We start from the raw sequence: 24841 nt of genomic DNA on the forward strand, positions 1-24841 counted from the left end.
CTTCCAAGCCATTTCAATGGCATTTTGGAAATGCTGTGTCCATGCTGCGGATTTTTCCGCGGCGGATTTGCCGCGGATTTTGATCCGGAAAAATCTGCAGCATGTCAATTATTGTTGCGGATTTTGGTGCGGATTTTGGGTATAGAATGGGGAAAAAAAAATCCGCATCAAAATTCGCGGCAAAAATAAGGTGCGGATTTGCCGCGAAAGTCGCGGATTTTCATGCAGAAAAATCCGCAGGTACATTCTACCATGGACACATAGCCTTAATCACTGCCAGCACACACATGGCTCCCTCTTGTCATCCGTGTGCGGTCTATGACTTTTGTGGACACAGACTTTTTATCCATGACGACAGTAAAAAGCAGGCGTGTCCAAATGATTTTTACACAGAAAAATGTCAGCAAAAAGACGCAGACAAGTGAACAGCTCCACAGACTGTAATGGCTACATTTTGTATCCAAGAAATCAGGGATATAACATGTACGTGACACACAGACGTCTGAATGAGGCCTAATAGGTGTTATACAGCCAAAGACAATGGTTTCTGTTAGTTTCTATTTTAAGGCTAATCAAGTTGTCTTACAGAGAAAAGCTAAGAATTTTCAAGGGAATCTTTAATCAGTTTTTTGCTTTCCCATTTGAGAACAACATGATGTAGGCACAGAGACCATGATTCCCGTGATTTATCACTTACTGGTCTTTTTGCTGCAGTTTTGATCAAATCACTTATCTCCTGCAGATCTACAAGTTTTCTGAACGCTGAGATCTGTAATACTCAGCCCACGCCACTGATTGACAGCTTTCAAACCATGTATGGCGTACACAGTAAGTTGTCAATAAATGGTGGAGAAAGGGTTATACAGAGCTCATGAATATGGAGAACATGGCATCAGGTTTACCAATCCTCTAGTGATAATCTCCTGCTGATGAAACCGTAATTCAATTGAAACTACAGCAAAAAGCCCAGTAAGCGACAAATTGCTGGAATCAACTTTACAACTCTACCAGTGATACTAAAACTTAAATCCAACTTAAAAAGGAGCCAAAAACGACTGTTAAAAATCAAGCACCGGTTCTCAGGGGACTCTTGGCATGGCGGAGCAGTTCTGGGAATCATCCTAACTAATCAGTCCCTGCAACCCTCTACCTTGACTAACATCTCTGGCTTTAGGAGGTTGGAGATAGATGGAAAACACGTAGGTGGGAAGGTGCACCAAAATGTTTTTGCCATGACAAGGGTGCACCGTGCGCCTGAACATAAACAGTCATTTTGTGCTGCCAGACTAACAGCATTTGATGTGTATTTGAATGCAATCAATAGTTCTATGTAATAATACATTGGGGAAAGGAGGTTTGTAGATTAATTCAGTGTAATTAGTTAGGTTTGCCACTAGGAGGATGGTTTATTTTCAGTAGAGTGCAACCAGCTGCAGGATCGAGTGGCATGCTGGAAGTCAGACAGCAACAGAGCGACAGATACCAGATTATTGCTTCATCAATACACCTATGAAAGGTAATGACCTCCATGCATTGAAAGCACAGCTCTTTTAGTATTGAAGGTCAAGGTTAGAAAGGCAGATGACAATGGGTTTCCTTTCCTGGCGCTAACAATCCAAATTCCCTTTCAGTATGTTTTTGCGAGGGTTTTTCCTCTCGGTGCTCAAAATTCAGCGCTGTAAAACAACAGTGCTAACCACTGGGCCAACATGCTGCCCTAAATGTGATATACCTTTTCTGGAAGGATCAAGTCAAGGAGTATTTCAGTTGTTAAAGGGAATCTGTCACCGGATTTTTCCTCCCCCATCTGAAAGCAGCATAATGTAGAGACAGAGACCCTGATTCCAGCGATGTGTCACCTACTGAGCCATTTGCTATCATTTTGATAAAATCAATGTTTTCTCTGCTCCAGATCTAGCAGTACACTCACACCAGCGTATGACTCACGAGTGCAATGCAAAATATCGCATTGCACTGGGCCCAATCTAAGACAATGCTGCAGCTTAGATTTGTGAGTTTTTCCTCAGCCCTAAATCAGACTGGGGGGGGAAAAAAAAAAAAAAAAAAAAAAAAAAAAAAAAAAAATCGCAGCATGCTGCAGTTGTCAGAGAGAAACTGGTCACTTGCACCCATACAAGTCTATGGGTGCGAATGAAACATCAGATTGCACTCGGATGACATCTGAGCGCAGTGTAATAATCACATCAGCTGAAAATGGAGGCAATCGAGAGATCCCTCCCTCCCCTCTGCATCTGTGATCCAATTGCAGGATCGGATCACAGTTGCATGACACTCGGCTCATGCTGGCAGCACAGCGGGAGCCAAGGGTCATTGGCATATCACATCCGATGCTCTCGCATCAGATGCCATATGCTAGTGTGCCCCCAGCCTTATATAGAGCTAATTAATATGCTGAACTACCTGGTAGCATGCCAAGTAGTCCTCTAATGATAATCACTGCTGATTAAACAGGGATTTTATCAAAACTACACTAAGCAGCCAAGTACACATTGCTGGAATCAGGATCTCTGCCCCCTATATTATGCTTCTCTCAGATTAGGTGGCAAAAACCTGGAGACAGATTCCCTTTTATTATAAAAAAAAAAACCCTCATCATCAGCTATGAAGACTGAGAATGGAAACTTCCAGAGCTGCATCATTATATAACAAAAATTGTTTCTGACTTTCTCGGTTTACTAATAATGTGATAATATCTGTGTTCTCATTTTTTTCCATGATGCACCCATCAGGCAGATAATTCTAATGTGTCACGATATTAACAAATGCAATTACAAGGGCATAGAGTAGCTGGAGGCAAGGAACACCTAGGAAAAAACTAAATGAGATCTTTTATTGGCAAAACAGTCTAAGGAAAGCATTTATATTAACAATTACCAATTAAAGCATTGAATAACGAGAGGAGAAAATAAGAAAATTGATGGGTGACACTACTGTGTGTGAATAATCTGATAAATGTATATGCAGTGAACGCTATGCTTAAAAGGAGTTTTCCCTAAAAGTTAAAAAGGTTTGTTAAATTTACACTGTAAGACGACTGGGAATGAGCTTTGTTACTAACGCTTGTTTCATGATTATTGTGCCAGGTAAACAAGCCGATTATCACCCGATGAATGAGCAAAACTTGTGTTTATCAGATATATAATAATATAATATTTATTCATTTATATAGCGCTATTAATTCCACAGCACTTTACATACATTGGCAACACTGTCCCCATAGGAGCTCACAATCTAGGTTCCCTATGAGTATGTTTTTGGAGTGTGGGAGGAAACCGGCAAACCCGGAGGAAACCCACACAAACACGGGGAGAACATACAAACTCCTTGCAGATGTTGTCCTTGGTGGGATTTGATCCCAGGACCCCAGCGCTGCAAGACTGCAGTGCTAACCACTGAGCCACCGTGAAATGAATGGTGTTTATGAGGCATAAAAGATCATCATTCTTGGCGGTGTATATCGTCGGCCTGTATAAACAGGCATTCAAACGAACTTTGAGGTGTACTGCTTGGCGGTCGTATCGTGCCTGCCAGTCAGTAAGTCGAAACGGACCCATTGATAATGTACTAGTCAGGTTAGACCAGATTCCCCCATTATCTTATAGACACTAGATACCGGCAGTTCCCCTTCTTTGATCTGTCTATTGATGAAGGGGGCTGGCTTAGGCTGTGTGCACACGTTGCGTTTTTTACCGCGGAAACGCTGCGTTTAGAACCGCAGCGTTTCAGTGGCAAATTGCATGCGTTCAGCTTTCCCAGCAAAGTGTATGAGAAAGCCGAAAAATCAGTGCACACGCTGCGTTTCTAAACGCAGCGTTTTGGATGCCAAAAATCGGTGCGGAAAGAAAATCAGCATGTCACTTCTTTTGTGCGGTGTAGCTGCGTTCTCTCCCCCATTAAATCAATGATGTGGGGTCAGAACGCAGCTACACCGCAGTTCGCTGCATTTTTGTTGCGGTCCGCGGGCTTTGTCGGCATGCCAGAACGCAGGCATTTACCTGGACGTGAGGTCAAGAGGTTTCCTGTTGACCTCACTTCCTGGCAAAGTCCTGGAAAGCCCCCGGTGTAGCCAAAGTGCCCGCCCCGACCCCCCTCCCGAAAATCTAACATAGCCGCGCGCACAGTAGCGCACCGGCCGCCCTGCTCCTATGATTTCTGTCGCATGTGCCTTGAGACATGCGACAGAAAAATGCCCCCCAGGCCCTGCCCGGTCACCCCCTATTTCCCCCGATATTCCCCCTTACCTGTCCGGTCGCAGCGCTGATCCCCCGCGGCCCCCTCCTTCACAGTGCACGCTGGCCGGTCACATGAGCAGAGTAGCTGACAGCCAGTACTGTGTTCAGTGTAAGCTGTGCTGGCTGCTTGCACTCTGCAGCTGTGACCCGGGGAGAGTGGGTGCAGATTTTTGGCACCCACTCTCCTCAAATGGAGGGTCTGCCCTCCTAGAAAATGGGGGGATACGTTCCCTGAACGTGCCCCCATATTCTAGAAGGTCCAGAGGCGACGTGGGACGTCCAAATGGATTTCTGCGGACCCATTTTTTTTTCAAATTTTTTGATTAAATTGGAGAACAAGAGAATGATTTGGGGAGTGTTTTTTCTAATAAAAAATTTTTTGTCATTTTTTTTTGCTTTTTATTACTGTCAATTAGTTATGTCTGGTATCTGATAGACGCCGTGACATCACTAATTGCTGGGCTTGATGCCAGGTGACATTACACATCTGGTATCAACCCCATTTATTACCCCGTTTGCCAACGCACCAGGGCGCGGGATGAGTTGGGGCGAAGCGCCAGGATTGGCGCATCTAATGGATGCGCCACTTCTGGGGCGGCTGAGGCCTGCTATTTTTAGGCTGGAAAGAGTCCAATAACCATGGCTCTTCCCACCCTGAGAATACCAGACCCCAGCTGTCAGCTTCACCTTGGCTGGTGATCTAATTTGGGGGGACCCCACGTTATTTTTTTTTTAATTCTTTATTTATAAATTAAAAAAAAAAGCCTGGGGAGCCCTCCAAATTGATCACCAGCCAAGATGAAGCTGCCAGCTGTGGTTTGCAGGCTACAGCTGTCTGCTTTACCCTGACTGGCTATCCAAAAAATTTTGGATAAATACTAAGCTAGGCACCCTTTAGTGCCACATGAAAGGTACTAAAGGTGCCAGCTTAGAATATGCAGGCGGGGGTGGGACGTTATATATATTTGACATCCATTCATCCATTGACGCTTTTTAGGCTGTGTGCCCGCAATCAGGGTTTGCAGCGTTATGGGCGCTGAGTGTTTTCCCTGCATCCATAACGCTGCGTTGTGCAGTAGAAGCACAGTGGAAGGATTTTTGGAGATCCCATGCCCACTGTGCTTCTTTTCTCTGCAGCATAAACTGACCGGTGGCGTGGCTTCCCAAGCTTCAGCATGTCAATTTATGCTGCGGAGACGAGAGTGTTCTCTGCAGGTAGGAATAGAGCTAAAGTCCACAGCAGCCTGAACCCAAATCGTGGGCATGGCCAGCTGCAGGAAGGCTGACACTGTGTACTAGACGCCGTGTCGCTGGATCATGGCCACATAGCCTTAGGCCCCTTTCACACGTCAGTGATTCTGGGACGTTTGTGCTTTTTTTTAAACGTACCAGAATCACTGACATACGCAGACCCATTATAATGAATGGGTCTGCTCACACGTCAGTGATTTTACACTGCACGTGTCTCCGTGCGGCGTACCCGCGTGTGCGTGATTGCCGCACGGAGACATGTCCATTTTTTTCTGGCATCACTGATGTTCCACGGACCACGCAGTGGTGTGGTCCGTGAAACACGTGCCAGAAAAAAACGTGCTTTTAAAATAAAAATCATTTTAACTCACCCAGCGTCCAGCGATGTCCTCTGCAGCCCGTGCAGCTTGCTGCTTCTGAGCCGGCTTATTATTGTCGCGCATATTCATGATGCGCGACACAGCCGACCCGGAAGCAGCTGCTGCGGGGGTCAGCGCCGGCCGGATGCTGCACCGCGGGAGCGATCAGCACCATGGAGAGTGGGAGCAGGCGCAGGTGAGATGATTACTGAGTGCAATCACGGGCCACGGAGAACGGAGCCCGGATTGCACTTAGACAACCCACGTGTGCCGTGATTCACAGCACACGCAGGGACATGTGCATGTTTTACACGCCAGTGAAAAACGTCAGTGTTTTTCCCTGACGTGTGAAATGGGCCTAAAAGTGAGAATATTGTTGCTACAGCAACATTTTCGGTGAAGTAGCTGTGGATTCAAAATTCTTAATATACTCCTGAATAAAATCCTTGAGGGGTGCAGATTCCAAAATTGGGTCACTTGTGGGGGTTTTCTGACGTATAGGTACCCAAGGGGCCCTGCTAATGTGACATGGTGCGCGAAGTTTATTTCAACTTTTCCAAAATGCAAATGGTGCTCCTTCCATTCCAAGCCCTCCCATTTATCCAAACAGAATGTGAAGGAAATGACATCACAGGTTTTTTTTCCAAAGGTCTGTGTTCAACCAACTTTATTAACACTGACAAGTCTTAAAAAAAATGCACCTAAAAAAAACGCATGAAAAACGCATGAAAAACGCATGCGTTTTCGATGCGTTTTTCTCAAAAAGCATTGTTTACAATTCTCCCCTCTGCCAGAGGGTGCGTTTTTTTTTCCGCGCTGAAAAAAAAGCAACGTGTGCACATAGCCTTAGAGGTTGAAATTATCAGTATGCTGGCCCCTACACGCACTGCTTCTGTCCTGTACTGAGAAACTTAATTAAACAAGGCACTCCCGAACTTGAAAGTGATGCAAGTTTATTTAACGTGCATGGAAAAACGTTTTCGGTCCACAACGGACCCTCTTCAGTTGCACATAGGTGGAGTGGACTGGAGGCATAGGATGGCGTGAGGCGCGGGATCCACTGCTGCATGGGGGCCGCCATGACACCGCGCCTCACGTCATCCTATGCCTCCAGTCCACTCCACCTATAGGCAACTGAGGAAGGTCCATTGTGGACCGAAAATGTTTTTTCATGCAAATTAAATAAACTTGCATCACTTTCAAGTTCGGGAGTGCCTTGTTTAATTACATTGTATGGCTTTGGAACCTGAAGAGCACCCCTATCTCTCTTGATACAAGGAAGTGCTATTTCTTCTTTCTACTTCTATTCTGTACTGAGAAACGGACTAGAAAGAAAGATCTGCCAGGACCTGGAAGGCCATGTCTGGAGGATGATTGGGTCACCAGGGCTAATAGGATTACATCAGTTTAAGTGAACAACTTGGTTTGGAAAGATCATTTTTACAATATTTTTCATTCACTGGAAAGCTCTAATTCCTGTATTCAGAGTCAGAATTAGGGTACGCTCACATCTGTAGATAAATCGGACATGGGCTATCTGTTATTTTATTGGATAGCACTCGCTCCAATGTTATACTGTGGGACAGGGCTAATCAACTATTTTTTCTCATGCCAAGAAAAAAGAAAAAAATTGCTGCATGCTGGGATTGGTAGTGCATCTCAGATCACGCGCACCCACACAAGTCTATGAGGTTGTGTGAAACATCGGACTTCCCTGATGTGATCTGAGTGCAGTCCGATAATACACAGAGACAGACAATGGTGAAGATGGAGAAATTAACCTCTCCATTGCCTCCTCACCTCTGCTCCGATTCTTGCATACAGAATAGGAGTAAAGCGAATGACGCTCTCCTCGGGATCGCAGCGGAGTTTGAGTGTCATTATTATATTGCAACCATTTCTCTTGCATCAGATGCTATGTGGTCGTCTCATCCCGGCCTTGAACTGTATACCTGATGAAAACGTTTCGCTACAAAATGTCTTACCTTGAAAGGGCCCAGCTTCTACAATTCCTTCTGTAGGGCTATCAAAGCCATGGGAAGTCATGTGTGTCTCAGAAAGGCCAAGTCCTACTGGCACGGATCGCTTTAGGTCCTTCAAAACAGAAAAAGAAAGTTTAAGTCTTAAACCAATATAAAACACATTTGTGAAGTGTTAAATGATTGAGTATTTAGATTAGAGCACTGTGTGTACTGGAACTGTAACCTTCAGGCTATGTGAATATCTTGATGAACACTGATATAGCTCAGGCTATTCACAAACATATGCAGCTTTATAGCTATATAAATTGGCAATGAACCAAAACAGGGAAAAAAAAAAAAGAAAAACATGCGGCCTGTGCAGTATTTGTTAAGTTGTCCATTGTATAATACAGCTGCGTGCACATGGCTTGTTCAGTTGGATTCTGCCTGAAAAGTACCAAAATGGCATTGCTGAGCACAACCTCCATTTTAGAATCTAGAATCCGCCCCTTTCTCACAATGGAAATGACAAAAACCCTCACCGTGGCCCTGATCCACTCTCGCCTTGACTACTGTAATTCTCTATTAATTGGTCTCCCCTAACTAGACTCTCCCCTCTACAGTCCATCCTTAATGCAGCAGCCAGGGTCACCTATCTGGCTAACCGCTACTCGGATGCCTCTGCTCTTTGCCAGTCATTGCACTGGCTGCCCATATATCACAGGATCCAATTCAAACTGCTTGTTCTCACCCACAAAGCTCTCCACAGTGCGGCACCCCCCTACATCTCCACCCTCCTCTCTATCATCCCACCCGTTCTCTACGCTCTGCAAATGACTTTCGACTAACATCCACTCTAATTCGAACCTCCCACTCCCGAATCCAAGACTTCTTCCGAGCTGCACCAAACCTCTGGAATGCTCTACCCCAAGAAGTTAGGACGAATCACAACTTACTCAGCTTCAAACGCACCCTAAAAACGCATCCTTTTAGGGTGGCCTATCACAATCCCTAGCCAAAATAATTTCACCTAATCCCTCCAACTTCTCAGAAACCTACCCCACGTCGAACTCCATGGCACCCAAATGCATCTCAAGGCTCTGGCCAACTGATCCAGGAAGCCATTATCTATCCCCCATTTTCTTGAGATGGCTGGATTGTCATTGTAAATAAGCACTTGTACCTTGTGTCCCCCCCCCATCTCATTGTAGATTATAAGCTCTCACGAGCAGGGTTGTCTTTTTTTCCCTTTAAATATTGTATTTCTATAACTGTTGCTTGTTTGTATATGATCCTCCTGAATTGTAAAGCGCTGCGGAATATGTTGGCGCTATAGAAGAAGGGAATTTTGTTTACTTACCGTAAATTCCTTTTCTTCTAGCTCCTATTGGGAGACCCAGACAATTGGGTGTATAGCTTCTGCCTCCGGAGGCCACACAAAGTATTACACTTTAAAAAGTGTAACCCCTCCCCTCTGCTATACACCCTCCCGTGCATCATGGGCTCATCAGTTTTGGTGCCAAAGCAGGAAGGAGGAAACTTATAAATTGGTCTAAGGTAAATTCAATCCGAAGGATGTTCGGAGAACTGAAACCATGAACCAAAAGAACAATTCAACATGAACAACATGTGTACACAAAAGAACAGCCCTAAGGGCACAGGGGAGGGTGCTGGGTCTCCCAATAGGAGCTAGAAGAAAAGGAATTTACGGTAAGTAAACAAAATTCCCTTCTTTGTCGCTCCATTGGGAGACCCAGACAATTGGGATGTCCAAAAGCAATCCCTGGGTGGGTAAAAGAATACCTCGATAAAAAGAGCCGAAAAAACGGCCCCCTCTTACAGGTGGGCAACTGCCGCCTGAAGGAATCGCCTACCTAGGCTGGCATCTGCCGAATCATCGGCATGCACCTGATAGTGTTTCGTGAAAGTGTGCAGACTCGACCAGGTAGCCGCCTGACACACCTGCCGAGCCGTAGCCTGGTGTCGCAATGCCCAGGACACCGACGGCTCTGGTAGAATGGGCCTTCAGCCCTGCAGGAATCGGAAGCCTAAAAGAACGGTAGGCTTCAAGAATCGGTTCCTTGATCCACCGAGCCAAGGTTGACTTGAAAACCTGAAATCCCTTACTCTGGCCCGCGATAAGGACAAGAGCGCATCAGACCGGCGCAGGGGCGCCGTACGAGAAATGTAGAGCCGGAGTGCTCTCACCAGATCTAATAAATGCAAATCCTTTTCACATTGGTGAACTGGATGCGGACCCAAGAGGGTAACAAGATATCCTGATTGAGATGAAACGGGGATACCTTAGGGAGAAAGTCCGGGACCGGACGTAGAACCACCTTATCCTGGTGAAACACCAGGAAGGGGGCTTTGCATGACAGCGCTGCTAGCTGAGACACTCTTCTGAGTGATGTGACTGCCACTAGGAAGGCCACCCTTTGCGAAAGGCGAGATAGAGAGATCCCGCCTCGGCTCGAAAAGTGGCTTCTGAAGAGTCGTCAGCACCCTGTTAAGATCCGAGGGTGTTAACGGACGCTTGTAAGGTGGGACTATATGGCAAACCCCCTGCAGGAACGTGCGGACCTGCGGAAGCCTGGCTAGACGCTTTGAAAAAAACACGGAAAGCGCCGATACTTGTCCCTTGAGAGAGCCGAGAGACAAGCCCTTGTCCATTCCGGATTGAAGGAAAGAAAGAAAAGTGGGCAAGGCAAACGGCCAGGGAGTAAAACCCTGATCAGAGCACCAGGATAAGAAGATCCTCCACGTCCTGTGGTAGATCTTGGCGGACGTTGGTTTCCTGGCCTGTCTCATGATGGCAATGACATCTGGAGATATCCCTGATGACGCTAGGAGCCAGGACTCAATGGCCCCACAGTCAGGTTTAGAGCCGCAGAATTCAGAAGGAAAAATGGCCCTTGAGGCAGCAAGTCTGGTCGGTCTGGGAGTGCCCACGGTTGACCCACCGTGAGGTGCCACAGATCCGGGTACCACGATCACCTCGGCCAGTCTGGAGCGACGAGGATGGCGCAGCGACAGTCTGACCTGATCTTGTGTAACACTCTTGGCAGTAGTGCCAGAGGAGGAAATACATAAGGCAGTCGAAACTGCGACCAGTCGTGAACTAGCGCGTCTGCCGCCAGAGCTCTGTGATCCTTGGACCGAGCCATGAATGCCGGGACTTTGTTGTTGTGCCGAGACGCCATTAGGTCGACGTCCAGCGTTCCCCAGCGGCAACAGATCTCTAGAAACACGTCCGGGTGAAGAGACCATTCCCCTGCGTCCATGCCCTGGCGACTGAGAAAATCTGCTTCCCAGTTTTCTACGCCCGGGATGTGAACTGCGGAGATGGTGGAGGCTGTGGCTTCCGCCCACAGCAGAATCCGCCGAACTTCTCGGAAGGCTTGACGACTGCGTGTGCCGCCCTGGTGGTTGATGTAGGCAACCGCCGTGGCGTTGTCCGACTGAATTCGGATCTGCCTGCCCTCCAGCCACCGCTGGAACGCCTTTAGGGCTAGATACACTGCCCTTATCTCCAGAACATTGATCTGAAGGGAGGACTCTGTCGGAGTCCAGGTTCCCTGAGCCGAGTGGTAGAGGAAGACCGCTCCCCACCCTGACAGACTCGCGTCCGTCGTGACCACAGCCCCGGCTGGGGGCCGGAAGAATTTTCCCTTCGCCCAGGAAGTGGAAAGAAGACACCACTGAAGAGAGGTTTTGCTGCAAGGGAAAGAGAGACGTTCTTGTCTAGGGACGTCGACCTCCTGTCCCATTTGCGGTGTCCGATAGAAGCGGACGCAGACGAAACTGTGCAAGGGAACTGCCTCCCTTGCTGCCACCATCTTCCTTAGAAAGTGCATGAGTCGCCTCAAGGGGTGTGACTGGGCCCGAAGGAGAGATTGCACCCCTGTCTGTAGTGAACGCTGACTATGCAGCGGAAGCTTCACTATCGCTGAGAGAGTATGAAACTCCATCCCGAGGGAAGTCAGTGATTGGGTCGGTGTCAGTTTTGACCTTGGAAATTTGATGATCCACCCGAACCCCTGGAGAGTCTCCAGAGCAATGGTCAGGTTGTGTTGACATGCCACCCAGGAGGGTGTCTTGACTAGAAGATCGTCTAGGTAAGTGATCACCGAGTGGCCCTGAGAGTGTAGGACCGCCACCACTGCTGCCATGACCTTGGTGAAGACCCGTGGGGCTGTCGCCAGGCCGAATGGCAGTGCCACGAACTGAAAAAGTGCATCGGCTCGCTCGGGGGGCGGAGATGTTTTGAAGAAACGAGTCGGAGGACGAGAGCAGAGCTCTATCCTGTAACCGTGAGACAGAATGTCTCTCACCCATCGGCCTTGGACATGTGGCCACCAGGCGTTGCAAAAGCGGGAGAGCCTGCCACCGACCGAGGACGCGGTCTTGGTGAGGCCGAAGTCATGAGGAAGCCGCCTTGTGACTTAGACCGCCATGCAGAAGAGTTCCTCTAGCCCTCCTCTGACCTGTTGGACGTGGAGGAACGGAACTTTGCTGAGGACCGAAATGACCGAAACCTTTGGACTGGGGCAAGGACGAGTCCTTTCCCTTGGACTGTCTAATATAACTTCATCCAATTGCTCGCCAAACAAACGGTCGCCAGAAAATGGCAAACCGGTTAAGAACTTCTTGGAAGCAGAGCCTGCCTTCCATTCACGTAGCCACATGGCCCTGCAGACTGCCACCGAATTGGTGGATGCTACCGCTGTACGGCTCGCAGAGTCCAGGAACGGCGTTCATGGCGTAGAACGAAAAAACCTACGTCTGAGAAGTGAAGGACACAACCTGCGGGGCAGAGGTATGTGCGACCGCAATAATCTCGGCCAGAGAAGCTGAGATAGCTTGGAGTGCCCTCACGGCTGCAAAGGCTGGAGCAAAAGATGCGACTATGGCTTCATAGATGGATTTCATCATAAGCTTTATTTGCCTGTCAGTGGCATTCATGAGAGATGGACATCTGCCACTAATACTACGGATCTAGCCGCCAGTCTGGAGACTGGAGGATCCACCCTGTGACACTGAGCCCAACCCTTAACAACGTCAGGGGGGAAAAGGGTGACGCGTGTCATTAAGGCGCTTAGTAAGCGCTTGTCCGTATTCTGTGCTTCTGGACAGCCCCTCTGGAGTTAGAGTGATCGAAACACGCACTCCTGATGAAGTCGGGGAAGGTTCCCAGCGGGCCCGCTTAGCCTATCAGAGGCCGCGGTCCGTGACGGAGTTCTCACCGTGGGATCTGGGTGTTACCCCAGGAGCCCCTTGTTGTACCGACCCAGAGGGACCCGGGAGCGATGAACTCACAGCTCCCTGGCCCTGTGTTACCGGTCTGGACTGCAAAGCTTCCAGTATCTTAGCAGACCCTCTGTCCATAGACTGAGTCCTGGAATGTGAAAGCTACTCAGAGATTTGCTGATTCCAACATGCAAACTCTGTCCCTGTCATCTGTGCAGTGGAAACCGGCGGTACCACCTGGCCGAGGGTCCCACCAGTGCCGGAGGCTCCGGCTGAGTGAGTGCCCCAGGGGCCAAGCATTGTACACAATGAGGGTAGGTGGAACCAAGAGGTACAGGTTGTAAAATAAGCCAGTGCCTTGGCACCCTTACTCTTTAAGAGGAGACAACAGCATGTCGTCCGCAGAGTAATCAGTGAGGGTAAACAGCCAAAAGCACATAATGCTGCCAAACAGTGAGATCATATACCATATAAATAAATATATATATATATATACACTTCGGCACCCAAGGGTGGTCAGCACACGAAAACTGGTGCCCCACAGTGCTCAGTGAGGGGGGAGGAGGATACCAACGTATGCTCCAGCCCCCCCTGCCGACGTCCAGTCGGCCGTCCCGTCGTTACCCCTGACTGGCAGGCCCGGGAACGGGAGTATATGGTACTAGGCCGCAAGAGCCGGGAACTAAATTTAAAAACGCGGCCGGCAAACATGGCGCGGTAGTCCCAGTCTCACAAACCACTCAGCAACCGCTGCGGCGTTTGTAACACAGATGCTGCATGCACCGTCCCTAAGGGGACACAGAGTACCTTATGATGCAGGGCTCTGTCCCTGATGATGTCCAGTCTCCTGTCCGTCAGAATCCCCCAGGGGCTGCGGATGGAGCCCGGTCCCAGTGCATGGCGACCGGTTAGGATCCCCCTCTCCCAGAGCAGTGTAGCAGATTCTGAGATCCTCCACCGGCAGAATTATAACAATGGCTGCCGGCGTTCCGAGGGGAGGAGAGAGCCGTGGGCGGAACCGAAAAAGTGCGGGAACCTGGTGGCCCATAGTGATCAGTGAGGGGGGCGGAGGACAGCGAAGTGTGCTCCAGCCCTCACTGTCGGCATCATACCGACCGTCCCGCCTTTCTCCCTGACTGGCAGGCTCAGGGGCGGGAGTTTAACACACTAGGCCGCAAAAGCCGGGGACTAAAGTAAAAACCGCGGCCGGCAAACAGGCACGGTCGGCGCGGTAGTCCCAGACAAAAAATCCACACCGCAGTCGCAGCTGCGTCTGAGGCCAAGGTGCTTCATGCACCGTCCCAAAGGGGACACAGAGTACCTGTAGATGCAGGGCCATGTCCCTGACGATACTCAGTCTCCTGTCTGGCAGATTCCCCCAGGGGCTGCAGAGGGAGCCCGGTCCCAGTGGCTGGATGACCGGTTAGGATCCCACTTCCCCAGAGCCCCTAAGGGATGGGGAAGGAAAACGGCATGTGGCTCCAGCCTGTGTACCCGCAATGGGTACCTCAACCTTAACAGCACCGCCGACTCAGTGGGGTGAGAAGGGAGCATGCCGGGGGCCCTGTTAGGGGCCCTCTTTTCTTCCATCCGATATAATCAGCAGCTGCTGCTGACTAAAATGTGGAGCATTGTGTGCATGTGTGCCTCCTTCAACACAAAGCATAAAAACTGGTGAGCCCGTGATGCACGGGAGGGTGTATAGCAGAGGGGAGGGGTTACACTTTTTAAAGTATAATACTTTGTGTGGCCTCCGGAGGCAGAAGCTATACACCCAATTGTCTGGGTCTTCCAATGGAGCGACAAAGAAATAAAGATTATTATTATTATTATTTTAGGTCAATGACATACTCATTCTTCAAATGGGTTACTCTACAAAAGCCTCTTTATGCTAGAAAGTAAAAAGGCAGAAGACACCGGTGTCAAATTTCCTGAAGCGGCTTCTACTGGGAAATCTTGGGGACTTCAACCTGTGCAAATACCTTAAGATGTCAGTGCAGACCACCCAAACAAGGCAAAAAAAGGACACTTCGTTTATATAGGGTAAATGTCTTTCTTGGCCCGTACAGCCTTTATTAAGAGGGGGTGGGAATGTATACAATAATATTTGCAATGTTGGCCAACTTCAAACTTTCCTACTGATTATTGTGCCATAGAAGGCTCTTAAAAGGGAAGGTGTCATTCAAAAAAAAAATTCAATAACTGAAAAAATGTAAAGTATTAATGTTTGAATGTTTTGTTTAAATCTTGTTTTTAATTGAGCAAAATATAAAAAAAATAAAAAGTTTTATATTTTCCACTGTTAAACACTAGGGGGAGCAGCTACTAAAATCCTACAGAAATCCCACTGTAGAAATGGCCTGGATTACAGCTGCAGTCAAGTGGGCAGAATCTGCTCTCCTGTGTGTGATGTCACAGCTCCCCCCTCCTAATCTAAGTGTTTCCAAGGGATAACAGAATGAAATTTAGGATCACAGTGCGGAGCCATTTTGCCGGTGACTAGAAATGTATAAAGTGTCACCAGGGACAGCAGGAGTATCACACAGGATAGGATTAGATACACAACTCAGCAGACAGCATCACACAGGATAGGATTAGATACAAAGCTCAGCAGAGGGTATTACAGAAGATAGGATTAGATACACAGCTCAGCAGACAGTTTCATAGGAGAGGATTAGATACATGGCTCAGTAGACAGTATCACATAGGAGAGGATTCGATACAAGGCTCAGCAGGCAGTATCACACAGGATAGGATTAGATACTGTCTGCTGAGTTGCTGTGTCACACAGGAGAGGATTAGATACAAGGCTCAGCAGACAGTATCACATAGGACAGGATTAGAGGGGGAGTGGGTGGGTGTCAGTGGAGACAGTAGCAGCAGCAGAGGCGGGAGGGGCGCCGGTACTCCCATGCTTTGCATGGACACAAATAAAAAAAACCCCCAGGATAGCCTATGATGAATGACAGAGCATCCATCACAGATAGGTCTACTCTGCAAAAAAAAAAAATCACCACGTGGCATTAATTTATTTACTGGAGGACGGGCTATGCCACAAAATATACAGAAGCCAATTAGCCATCCCTTCTGTAAATGAATCTACGGCCAACATACACTACAGTTCAAATGTTTTGGGTCACGCAGAAAATGTTGTCTTTTCCATGAAAAATCATACTTTTATTTATCAAATGAGTTGTATAATGAATAGAAAATATAGTCCAGACATTGACTAGGTTACAAATAATGATTTTTACTTAAAATAATAATTTTCGCCTTCAAACGTTGCTTTCGGCACAGAATGCTCCTTTGCAGCAATTACAGCTTTGCAGACCTTTGGCATTCTAGCTGTTAATTTGCTGAGGTAATCTGGAGATATTTCACCCCATGCTTCCCCCCTCCCACAAGTTGGATTGGCTTGATGGGCACAGCTCAATAGGGTTGAGATCTGGTGACTGGGCTGGCCACTCCATTAGGCCTAAGCCACACTGCGAGAAAATCGGTGCGAGTGGAGTGCGATAAAACATCGCATTCCCCTCGGACCAATTCTAGCCTGTGTCAGCACACATAAGCAATTATTTTCTCAGCCCTAATCGGACCGAGAAAACAATTGCAGCATGCTGCGACTGTAAGCTGAGACTCTCTCTCGCACCCATTCAAGTGAATGGGGCGAGAGAAAAATCGCACTGCACTCGCGGTACACCGGTGTACTGCCAGTGCAGTGTGAAAATGGCAATAGCCGACTACGGAGGAGAGAGGGAGAGAAATCCCTCCCCTCCGCAGCGCCGACCCTCCCCTCCGCAGCACCTGCCCGCCCCTCTTCATTTCCGGACCGCCCCCCGCAGCTGAGGTCTGCTCACATGATCGGACCTCAGATGCATGCACACTCGTATGACACTCGGCTCCTGCTGTGCTGCCAGCGCGAGCAGAGTCTCATGCGAGCATCGCACTAGTGCCCCGTGTGGCCCCAGCCTTACAGATAGAATACCAGCTGCCTGCTTCTTCCCTAAATAGTTCATGCATAATTTGGAGGTGTGCTTTGGGTCATTGACCTGTTGCAGGATGAAATTGGTTCCAATCAAGCGCTGTCCACAGGGTATGGAGTGACAGCCTTCCTTATTCAAAATCCCTTTTACCTTGTACAAATCTCCCTCATATTTTCAATTGCACTTTATTCAATTTTGACCAGTTAGTGTGTATTTATGCACATGATCTACGTCCTTATATAAATTGCTATATAAACTCATTTTATAAAGTTTATACCCTTTTACATTTTGTTGCCGTTTCCATCACTGTCATTTATGTATTATATTTATATGTGGATATTTGTATGCTAGGGATTGCTTCAGATGTTTTATGCAGTTCTTATACTAGTAATATATATATATATATATATATATATATATATATATATATATATATATATATATATATATATATATATATACACATATATACATATATATATATATATATATACACATTGCTTTTCTCTCGCTTTTCTTTTGAATGCTGAAGGGAATGAGGGGAGGAAAGTAGAACTGAGAAAAAGTTTGGAAGGCCCTGCTCCTGTGGCATTTTCAGTAGTTCGTGTTGACCGCCCTGAGTCTGGAGAACCTCCTCCTTTTGTCTGGCCCGACATCATAGTTGCTGTGCGACGCAGAAATAATGCTGCGCCATGCCAATTAATCACAATAAGGAGTGAAGAATGGCAGAAGGTAGTGGTAGGAGGACGTTCACATGGGAGTGGTCCGGCGGCCACAGATTATTGAATAGTGGTAGGAGGACGTTCACATGGGAGTGGTCCAGCGGCCACAGATTATTGAATAGTGGTAGGACATTCACATGGGAGTGGTCCAGCGGCCACAGATTATTGAATAGTGGTAGGAGGACGTTCACATGGGAGTGGTCCAGCGGCCACAGATTATTGAATAGTGGTAGGAGGACGTTCACATGGGAGTGGTCCAGCGGCCACAGATTATTGAAGCGGCCAAAGGACCAGGATTCTGCAAATCATTTTCTTCACCTATAAAGGAAAGCGATCTCTCTCTATGTGGTACTGCTTGTTTGCGGGGCCTAAAGGGAGAGGAGTGATAGTATTTACATGGTACTAAATATGCTGGCGGGGCTGTAAGGTAAAGAGTGAGGTGTGTTTCAATTAGACTATACATTTGAGAGGGTGAAGGTAAGGGTGATGTTCATTTACACAGGACTGTATGCGGAACAAGCAGATGGGAGGGGGAGTTATGTTTTGCACATGGGACTGTGTTGGAAAAGAATAAATAATGGAGAGTAATATTTACATGGGACTGATGAAGGGGACTGAAGGAAAAATGGAGGGATATACTGCAGAATGACATGGGGCTACTGGTGATAAAGTGACAGTTTTACTGTAACTTCTCATTATATCAGTGATCTTTCGACTCCCCTTACTACATGATCGCTTTGCAGACTAGCTGCCCCAGACTGTCTTCTATGTGGACCGGAAGTCACTTCTCAGAGTAATCTTACAAGGTCCTCTATGTGGGTCTCACAAGATTGCATTGAGAAAATCAACTTGTGGCTTACAAAGAGGACGCTGTATAATTTATCTATTCTGAACTATGGTCACAGGATACCAAAGATGAACAGAACAGCACGGATATCAGGAGAAGATGGTGATGGATAATATAAGAACTCATGCACATTATACAAAATAAATATTGATAATTGACTAAAATCTAATTTTTCCTGAGTGTGCTTCTTTAAAGGGAATCTGTCACTAGGTTCGCTCCTCCATCTGAGAGCAGCATAATGTAGAGAGAGACCCTGATTCCAGCGATGTGTCACTTACAGAGCTGTTTGCTGTCATTTTAATAAAATCAATATTTTCTCTGCTGCAGATCTAGCAGTTATACAGAGCTCATTAATATGCTGGACTACCTGTTCGCAGCCAAGTAGTCCTGTAAGGATAATCTACTGCTGATTAAACAGTGATTTTATCACTACACTAAGCAGCCCAGTAAGTGACACACAACTGGAATCAGGATCTCTGTCTCAACATTATGCTGCTCTCAGCTCAGGTGGCAAAAACCTGGTGAAGAGTCCCTTTAATGCTCTCTTTGCTTGAGATGTCCGTTTAGGTGGACGGCCATGTCTCGGTAAGTTTACAGTCGTACCATACTACTATTTTTTGATGATGGATTGAACAATGCTCCTTGAGACATTCAGAACTTGGTCAATTTTTTTTATTTTTACAACCTAACCCTGCTTTACTCCTTGCAACCTTATCCCTGACCTTTCTGGTGTGTACCTTGCTTTCCATGATGCTATTTTATCCCTATTCTCAAACAAACCTGAGGCCTTCACAGAACATCTATAGTTCTACTGAGAATAAATTACACACAGTTGAACTGCATTTACTAATTAGGTGACTCCTGGAGGCAATTAGTCACTTAGGATTTTATTTCGGGTATCATACTACAAGGGCCTGAATACAAATGACCGTCACATTTTCAGATTTAGATTTTTAAAATATTGAAAAAAAAAAAAAAAGTCATGTATCATTTCTTTTACACATCACAAACACTTGCCACTTGTGTTTTGTTATATCAGGTAAAATCTCCATGTAGACAGGACGTAGGTTCACAATCCAGCAGAACATCAACCCCAAACTTGGTGCCAGACCTGGAGTGGAATGGTTTATATCAAAGCATATTCATGTGTGTGAATGGCCCAGTCACAGTCCAAACCTAAATTCCACTGAGAATCTGTGGCAAGACTTGAAAATTGCTGTTCTCAGACTCTTCCATCCAATGTTACTGAGCTACAGCGATTTTACAAAGATGAACGGGCAAAAATTACAGCCTCTAGATGTGCAAAGCTGGTAGAGACATACCCCAAAAGACTTACAGCAGTAATTACTGCGAAAGGTGGTCCTATAAAAAGTACTGATTCAGGGGGGCTGAAGACAAATAAATAACATTTTCAGACTTCTATTTTTAGAAAAATTTGGAACCCATGTATCAAACAAATACCATATTTTTCGTTTTATAAGACGCACCTGATTATAAGATGCACCCCCCAAATTTGGTGAAGGAATAGAGAATTTTTTTTAATAAATGGGGTCCGTCTTATAATGCCAGGGTCCGTCTAACAAATCATATAGGGTATATGTCCCTCATAGCCCCCCCATCCTAAAATTAGCCCCCTTAATCTGGATATGGCCACTTTATATTGAATATAGCCACCCTATGGCTGGCACACTGCCCCCCTGTGGCTGGCACACGGCCCCCCTGTGTTAGATATCGCCCCCATGCTGCTGCTTATAGTAAAATAAACTATTTCCTTACCTTCTCCAGGACTGTCCTCCCTCGTGTCTCCCTCCGTGCGGTTGAGCTCCGGCCTTCTGCACTTCCTGGTTCTCGGTGCCGGTCATGTGATCAGCACAGCAGAGTGACATCTCTGCGTGCATGATCACAGCAGCAGGAGGAAAACCGGGGAGACACGCTGGAGGAGGTAAAGAGTTTTTTATTTTGCTATAGGCAGCATCATGGGGGCCAGATCTAACACAGGGTGGCATGTGCGATCAAAGGGGAGCACAGGCACATATAATGTGCCGATCCCCCAGCCCGTCACCGCGGTGCGGTTTCAACACCACGGTGATGGACAGCAGCAGTGCATATTATATGAGCAGGAGAACTCCGGCTGCAGCCTTCACCAGTCCACCAGCCTCCCTCAGCCTCCAGCACCGCTCCAGAGCAGCCCCCACCTCCCCTGGACCCTGCAGTATATAATCCGTATGTTAGGTTTATAAGACGCACCCCCTACTTTCCCCCAAAATTTGGGGGAACAAAAGTGCGTCTTATAAAGCGAAAAAAACGGTACTTTCTACTTAGTGTTGGTATATCAAATAAAATCCATTTAAAGAGGTTAACCACAAACAAAAAGTACATTTTAATTAATAGATCTTCAAATAAAAATAACTCCCACAATTGGATGAGTTTAAATAAAAAAATGTTCCTGTCTTGAGATAAATCTTATAACTATGGCTGTAATGAATGTGTCTGACCTTGCAGGAACATGGCCTGAACATGCCAAAGCTCCTGGGCAGGGGAGGAAGCCAAAGAGTATATAGACATTACAGCCAGAGGATAGCAGATGATTCTGTGAGGTAAAGTAAGTTTTTAAACAGTATTTTTAAGCTGCAATCCCATGTTGTCCTAATGGTATACTTTCTTGCATACTCCCCTGCTAAGAAGCTGTGGTATGATCAGGCCATGTCCCTGTATGGTCAGACATGGCCATTACACAGTAAGGACACATTTATAAGATCTCAGCACAGGATTTTTTTTCTTCTTACCTATGGAGCATATTATTCCAGGATCTATTGACTGAAGTGTATGTACTTAATTGATGGAACAACCCTTTAAGTTTGTGGATGTAACATGAAAAATCTGCAAAACGTCACGGGGTATAAATACTTTTTCATGGCACTTCTACATGTACAATCGAGTTTCCTTATATACACATATTCCTATTCCTTTCTCAAAAACTCAAAAAAATAAAAAAAAAAATATACTAATTCTTGAAAACCAGTTTAGACAAAGGAGCTTTGACAAAACATTTACACAGTTTGGTGAGATACTTGAACATGTCTGTCATATGAAATCATTTATAACTGCACTTCAGTCTACAAGAGCTGACTAAGTCCTCACCGGCTCCTAACTAAAGAGAGCATTAAAATGTCAGAAATGACACCTCCCACACTTTCCAGGATGGTTTAGATGCACGGTTCTTTAAGACAAGCAATTAACAAAGAACTCACATGGATTTCCTTCTGCAAACACAGATGTAACAATGGTGATTATTCATTGCTGTAGTTTTTTTTTGCGCTATGTTCCCAAGAAAACGAAAGAGGTCATTAATTTGTGGTGCAGGAGGGTTGCATAAATGTCACCTTACATCTGTGCATCCATAGTGCCCAACAAACGACAGGCCGGCAACAATTCAACTGCCATTTGTGGCCAAAGCGCAAAACTACTTTCCCATGAAGCTGTAAAAACACTAGCGCATGCCCTAATTATCTCCTGCCTAGACACCTGCAACCCCCTGCTCTGCGGCCTCCTTAGGCCTTCTTAGGCCCTGTGCGCACGCTGCGTTATTTGCCGCAGTTTTGCTGCAGAAAATGTTTATAACTTTGCTGCAGTCCTTCCCCAGCAAAACCTATGGTAAAAAAAAAAAAAAAATGCTGTGCGCACACTGCTGTTTTTTTCACCAACAGGTTTTGCTGTATGTTTTCTGCAGCAAAAAGAATTGCATGTCACTTTTCCACAGGTACCTGTGGTTTTTGCCATAAATAATGGTCAAAAACCGCAGGGAACAACCCGCAGAAAAACAGTGGCAATACCGCGGTAAAACCGCTGCGTTTTTTTTACCGTGGGTGCATTAATTTTTCAGATGGTCAGGAATTTTCTTAAGAAAATTCTACTTTCTAGTGCGCACAGGGCCTGACAGTCTAATACCCCTACAATCTATTCTAAACTAGGCTGCCCGACTAATTCAACGGTCCCCCCGCTACTCCCTGAACTCCCCTCTGTCAATCCCTTCACTGGCTTCCCATTGCCCAACGACTCCAGTTCAAAACCCTAACCATGAGATACAAAGCCATCCACAACCTGTCTCATCCATACACCTGTGACCTAATCTTTTACTTACTCGCATGTAACCTCCGAAACTCACAAGATATCCTACTCTACTCCCATCGCAATCACACCCAAGATTTCTCCCGTGCATACTCTGGAACTTTCTGCCCCAACACATCAGGCTTTCACCTACACCTTGGAAAGCTTCAAAAGGAACCTGAAGACCCACCTCTTCTGCCAAGCCTACAACCTGCCGCAACCCTCAGTCCTCTATAGAGCCGCATGACCATCTCCACCCTCAACTACTGTATCCTCATCCATCCCTTGTAGGCTGTGACCCAGGGTCCTCTATCCTCCTGTACCAGTCTGTGCCTTGCACGGTTTATAATTATTGAACTTGTCCCTACTATGAATACCTCTTTTCAGATGTAAAGCACCATGTAATCAATGGCGCTATAATATTATTATTATTATTATTATTATTATTAATGTAGCCGTTATAGTGAATCACATAATAGATATTATACAATCCAAAGTAGTAAAAAGTGAATTTTCTTTTAAATGTGAAGCTTAGTAGAGGGCATCTAGACACCTTTCATAAGAATGTTTTACTTTAAAAAAAATAAAATAAAAATACAGTTTGGGTATGTGGGCACAACTTCGCTTTCCAGCAGCAGAGCTGCTAAGTTTTTACTTATGCAAAGCTGCTTCAGAAATTTTATTTTTCCCAAAATGGCATCACTGGCGGTCATTTTTGGGATTGCCCCCACCGCCAGTAGGGTCTTTTATAGTCTCTCCATTTACTGGAAGAGTTGCCAGGGATCAAGCTGCAAGTGAGACTAATTGGACAGGAGCTCCCTGGCAGTTTCCCTCACCCGCTTTCCTTGAGCGATTGGTCTGATCCTATACATGCACAAGGAGAGAAAACTATCAATCCAGGTAGTGCGTGGAAAGCAGCCACCTGGGACCCACCTGTCCGAATAGTCTCCAGTGCGGCAACTTTTAAAGTATGATTTTTGTCGGAATACTGTAATGTTTCAGAGTCCAACATACCTGTCTGAGATCATACAGGCAGTACCTGATACATGCAGCCCATCGACTGCACAGCAAGTATCAGGTGTCAAGGTGTGATACCAATGTTATATGACTGAAGAATGAGTGCGATTAGATAGGGATCATAATCAAAAGATATAGTGATCCCAGATATTATTTGATCCATCAATAATTCAGTATCAGAGAGAGATGTTCTCTGGCTGACCTATTTTTACCATGATGAAGAATATGTGTCAGACAGATCTTGAACAAACCATGATTATGAGGAAGTAAGGTTTACAGTTCAACAGTCAGGAAACCCGTGGTTAGTTGACAACAGGTGTAAGGAAGCTGGCATGTAAAATTCACGGCTCCTTGCAATATCTCCAGGAAACTGTGGTCGGCCAGTGGTCAACTGGCAAAATGTGCAGGAAACTACTGGTGCCCACAGCAGCTTGTGGTCAAGTTACATGAACATGACTCAGCTGTCACATGCTGGTCACCAATTCACCACTCAGTGCACATGACATACAAAGTTTTGCTATAAAAAGACAGGACTCGCTTAATGAGATGGGGACATTTCCAGGAAACTCAAGTGGACGCACTGTTCCTATGATGCAGATGTTGTTTCCTTCTCACTAATCGAGTCCCTCCAATGAGAAAGGCGTGCTACAACATAACGGTAATGTTGATGCATATTTCTGTTATTGTATAATATTCTTTGACTATAAAGTAGTTCTAATGATTATGTACCATTGATTATTCATTTGCTATTAAAATAAATAGCATCTTGCTATAAAGAATCTTCGTATTCGTGCCTGATTAGGATATCAGTGAGCGCTTCGTAAGTACGGGCTTTCAGCCCCCTTTTTAGTAGAATTTAGCAAGACACAGGGTCACTTGAAAAGTAGCAGCAAAAGAATGAACATGTGCAAAGCAGTATAGTTTTTAAGGTGCTGTGCACGGTTGATTTTTTTCCAGTACCTTTTTTGGGCAGGTCCCCAATAAGAACCTTTTTGGTGTTTTTCTGCACCAATTCATCATCTATAAACTTCACCAGCTCATAAGAAGCACTATAACCACCCACGTCACAATACACACAATATGCAGAAGCT

The 24841-nt window shown here is 46.1% G+C and overlaps 1 protein-coding gene across 5 annotated transcripts in view; it reads right to left on the bottom strand.

Moving 5' to 3' along the window:
* ARFIP1 (ARF interacting protein 1) overlaps positions 1 to 24841 on the bottom strand; it is a 189705-nt gene that overhangs the window by 83701 nt on the left and 81163 nt on the right. For all 5 annotated transcript variants that reach the window (XM_075347794.1, XM_075347817.1, XM_075347811.1 and 2 more), the window contains one exon: positions 7849 to 7957. In XM_075347794.1, the coding sequence (XP_075203909.1) occupies positions 7849 to 7957 (109 nt within the window). The remainder of the gene's footprint in view (positions 1 to 7848; positions 7958 to 24841) is intronic.

This window comes from Anomaloglossus baeobatrachus, chromosome 1 (genome assembly GCF_048569485.1).
Source record: "Anomaloglossus baeobatrachus isolate aAnoBae1 chromosome 1, aAnoBae1.hap1, whole genome shotgun sequence".
Taxonomy (NCBI): domain Eukaryota; kingdom Metazoa; phylum Chordata; class Amphibia; order Anura; family Aromobatidae; genus Anomaloglossus; species Anomaloglossus baeobatrachus.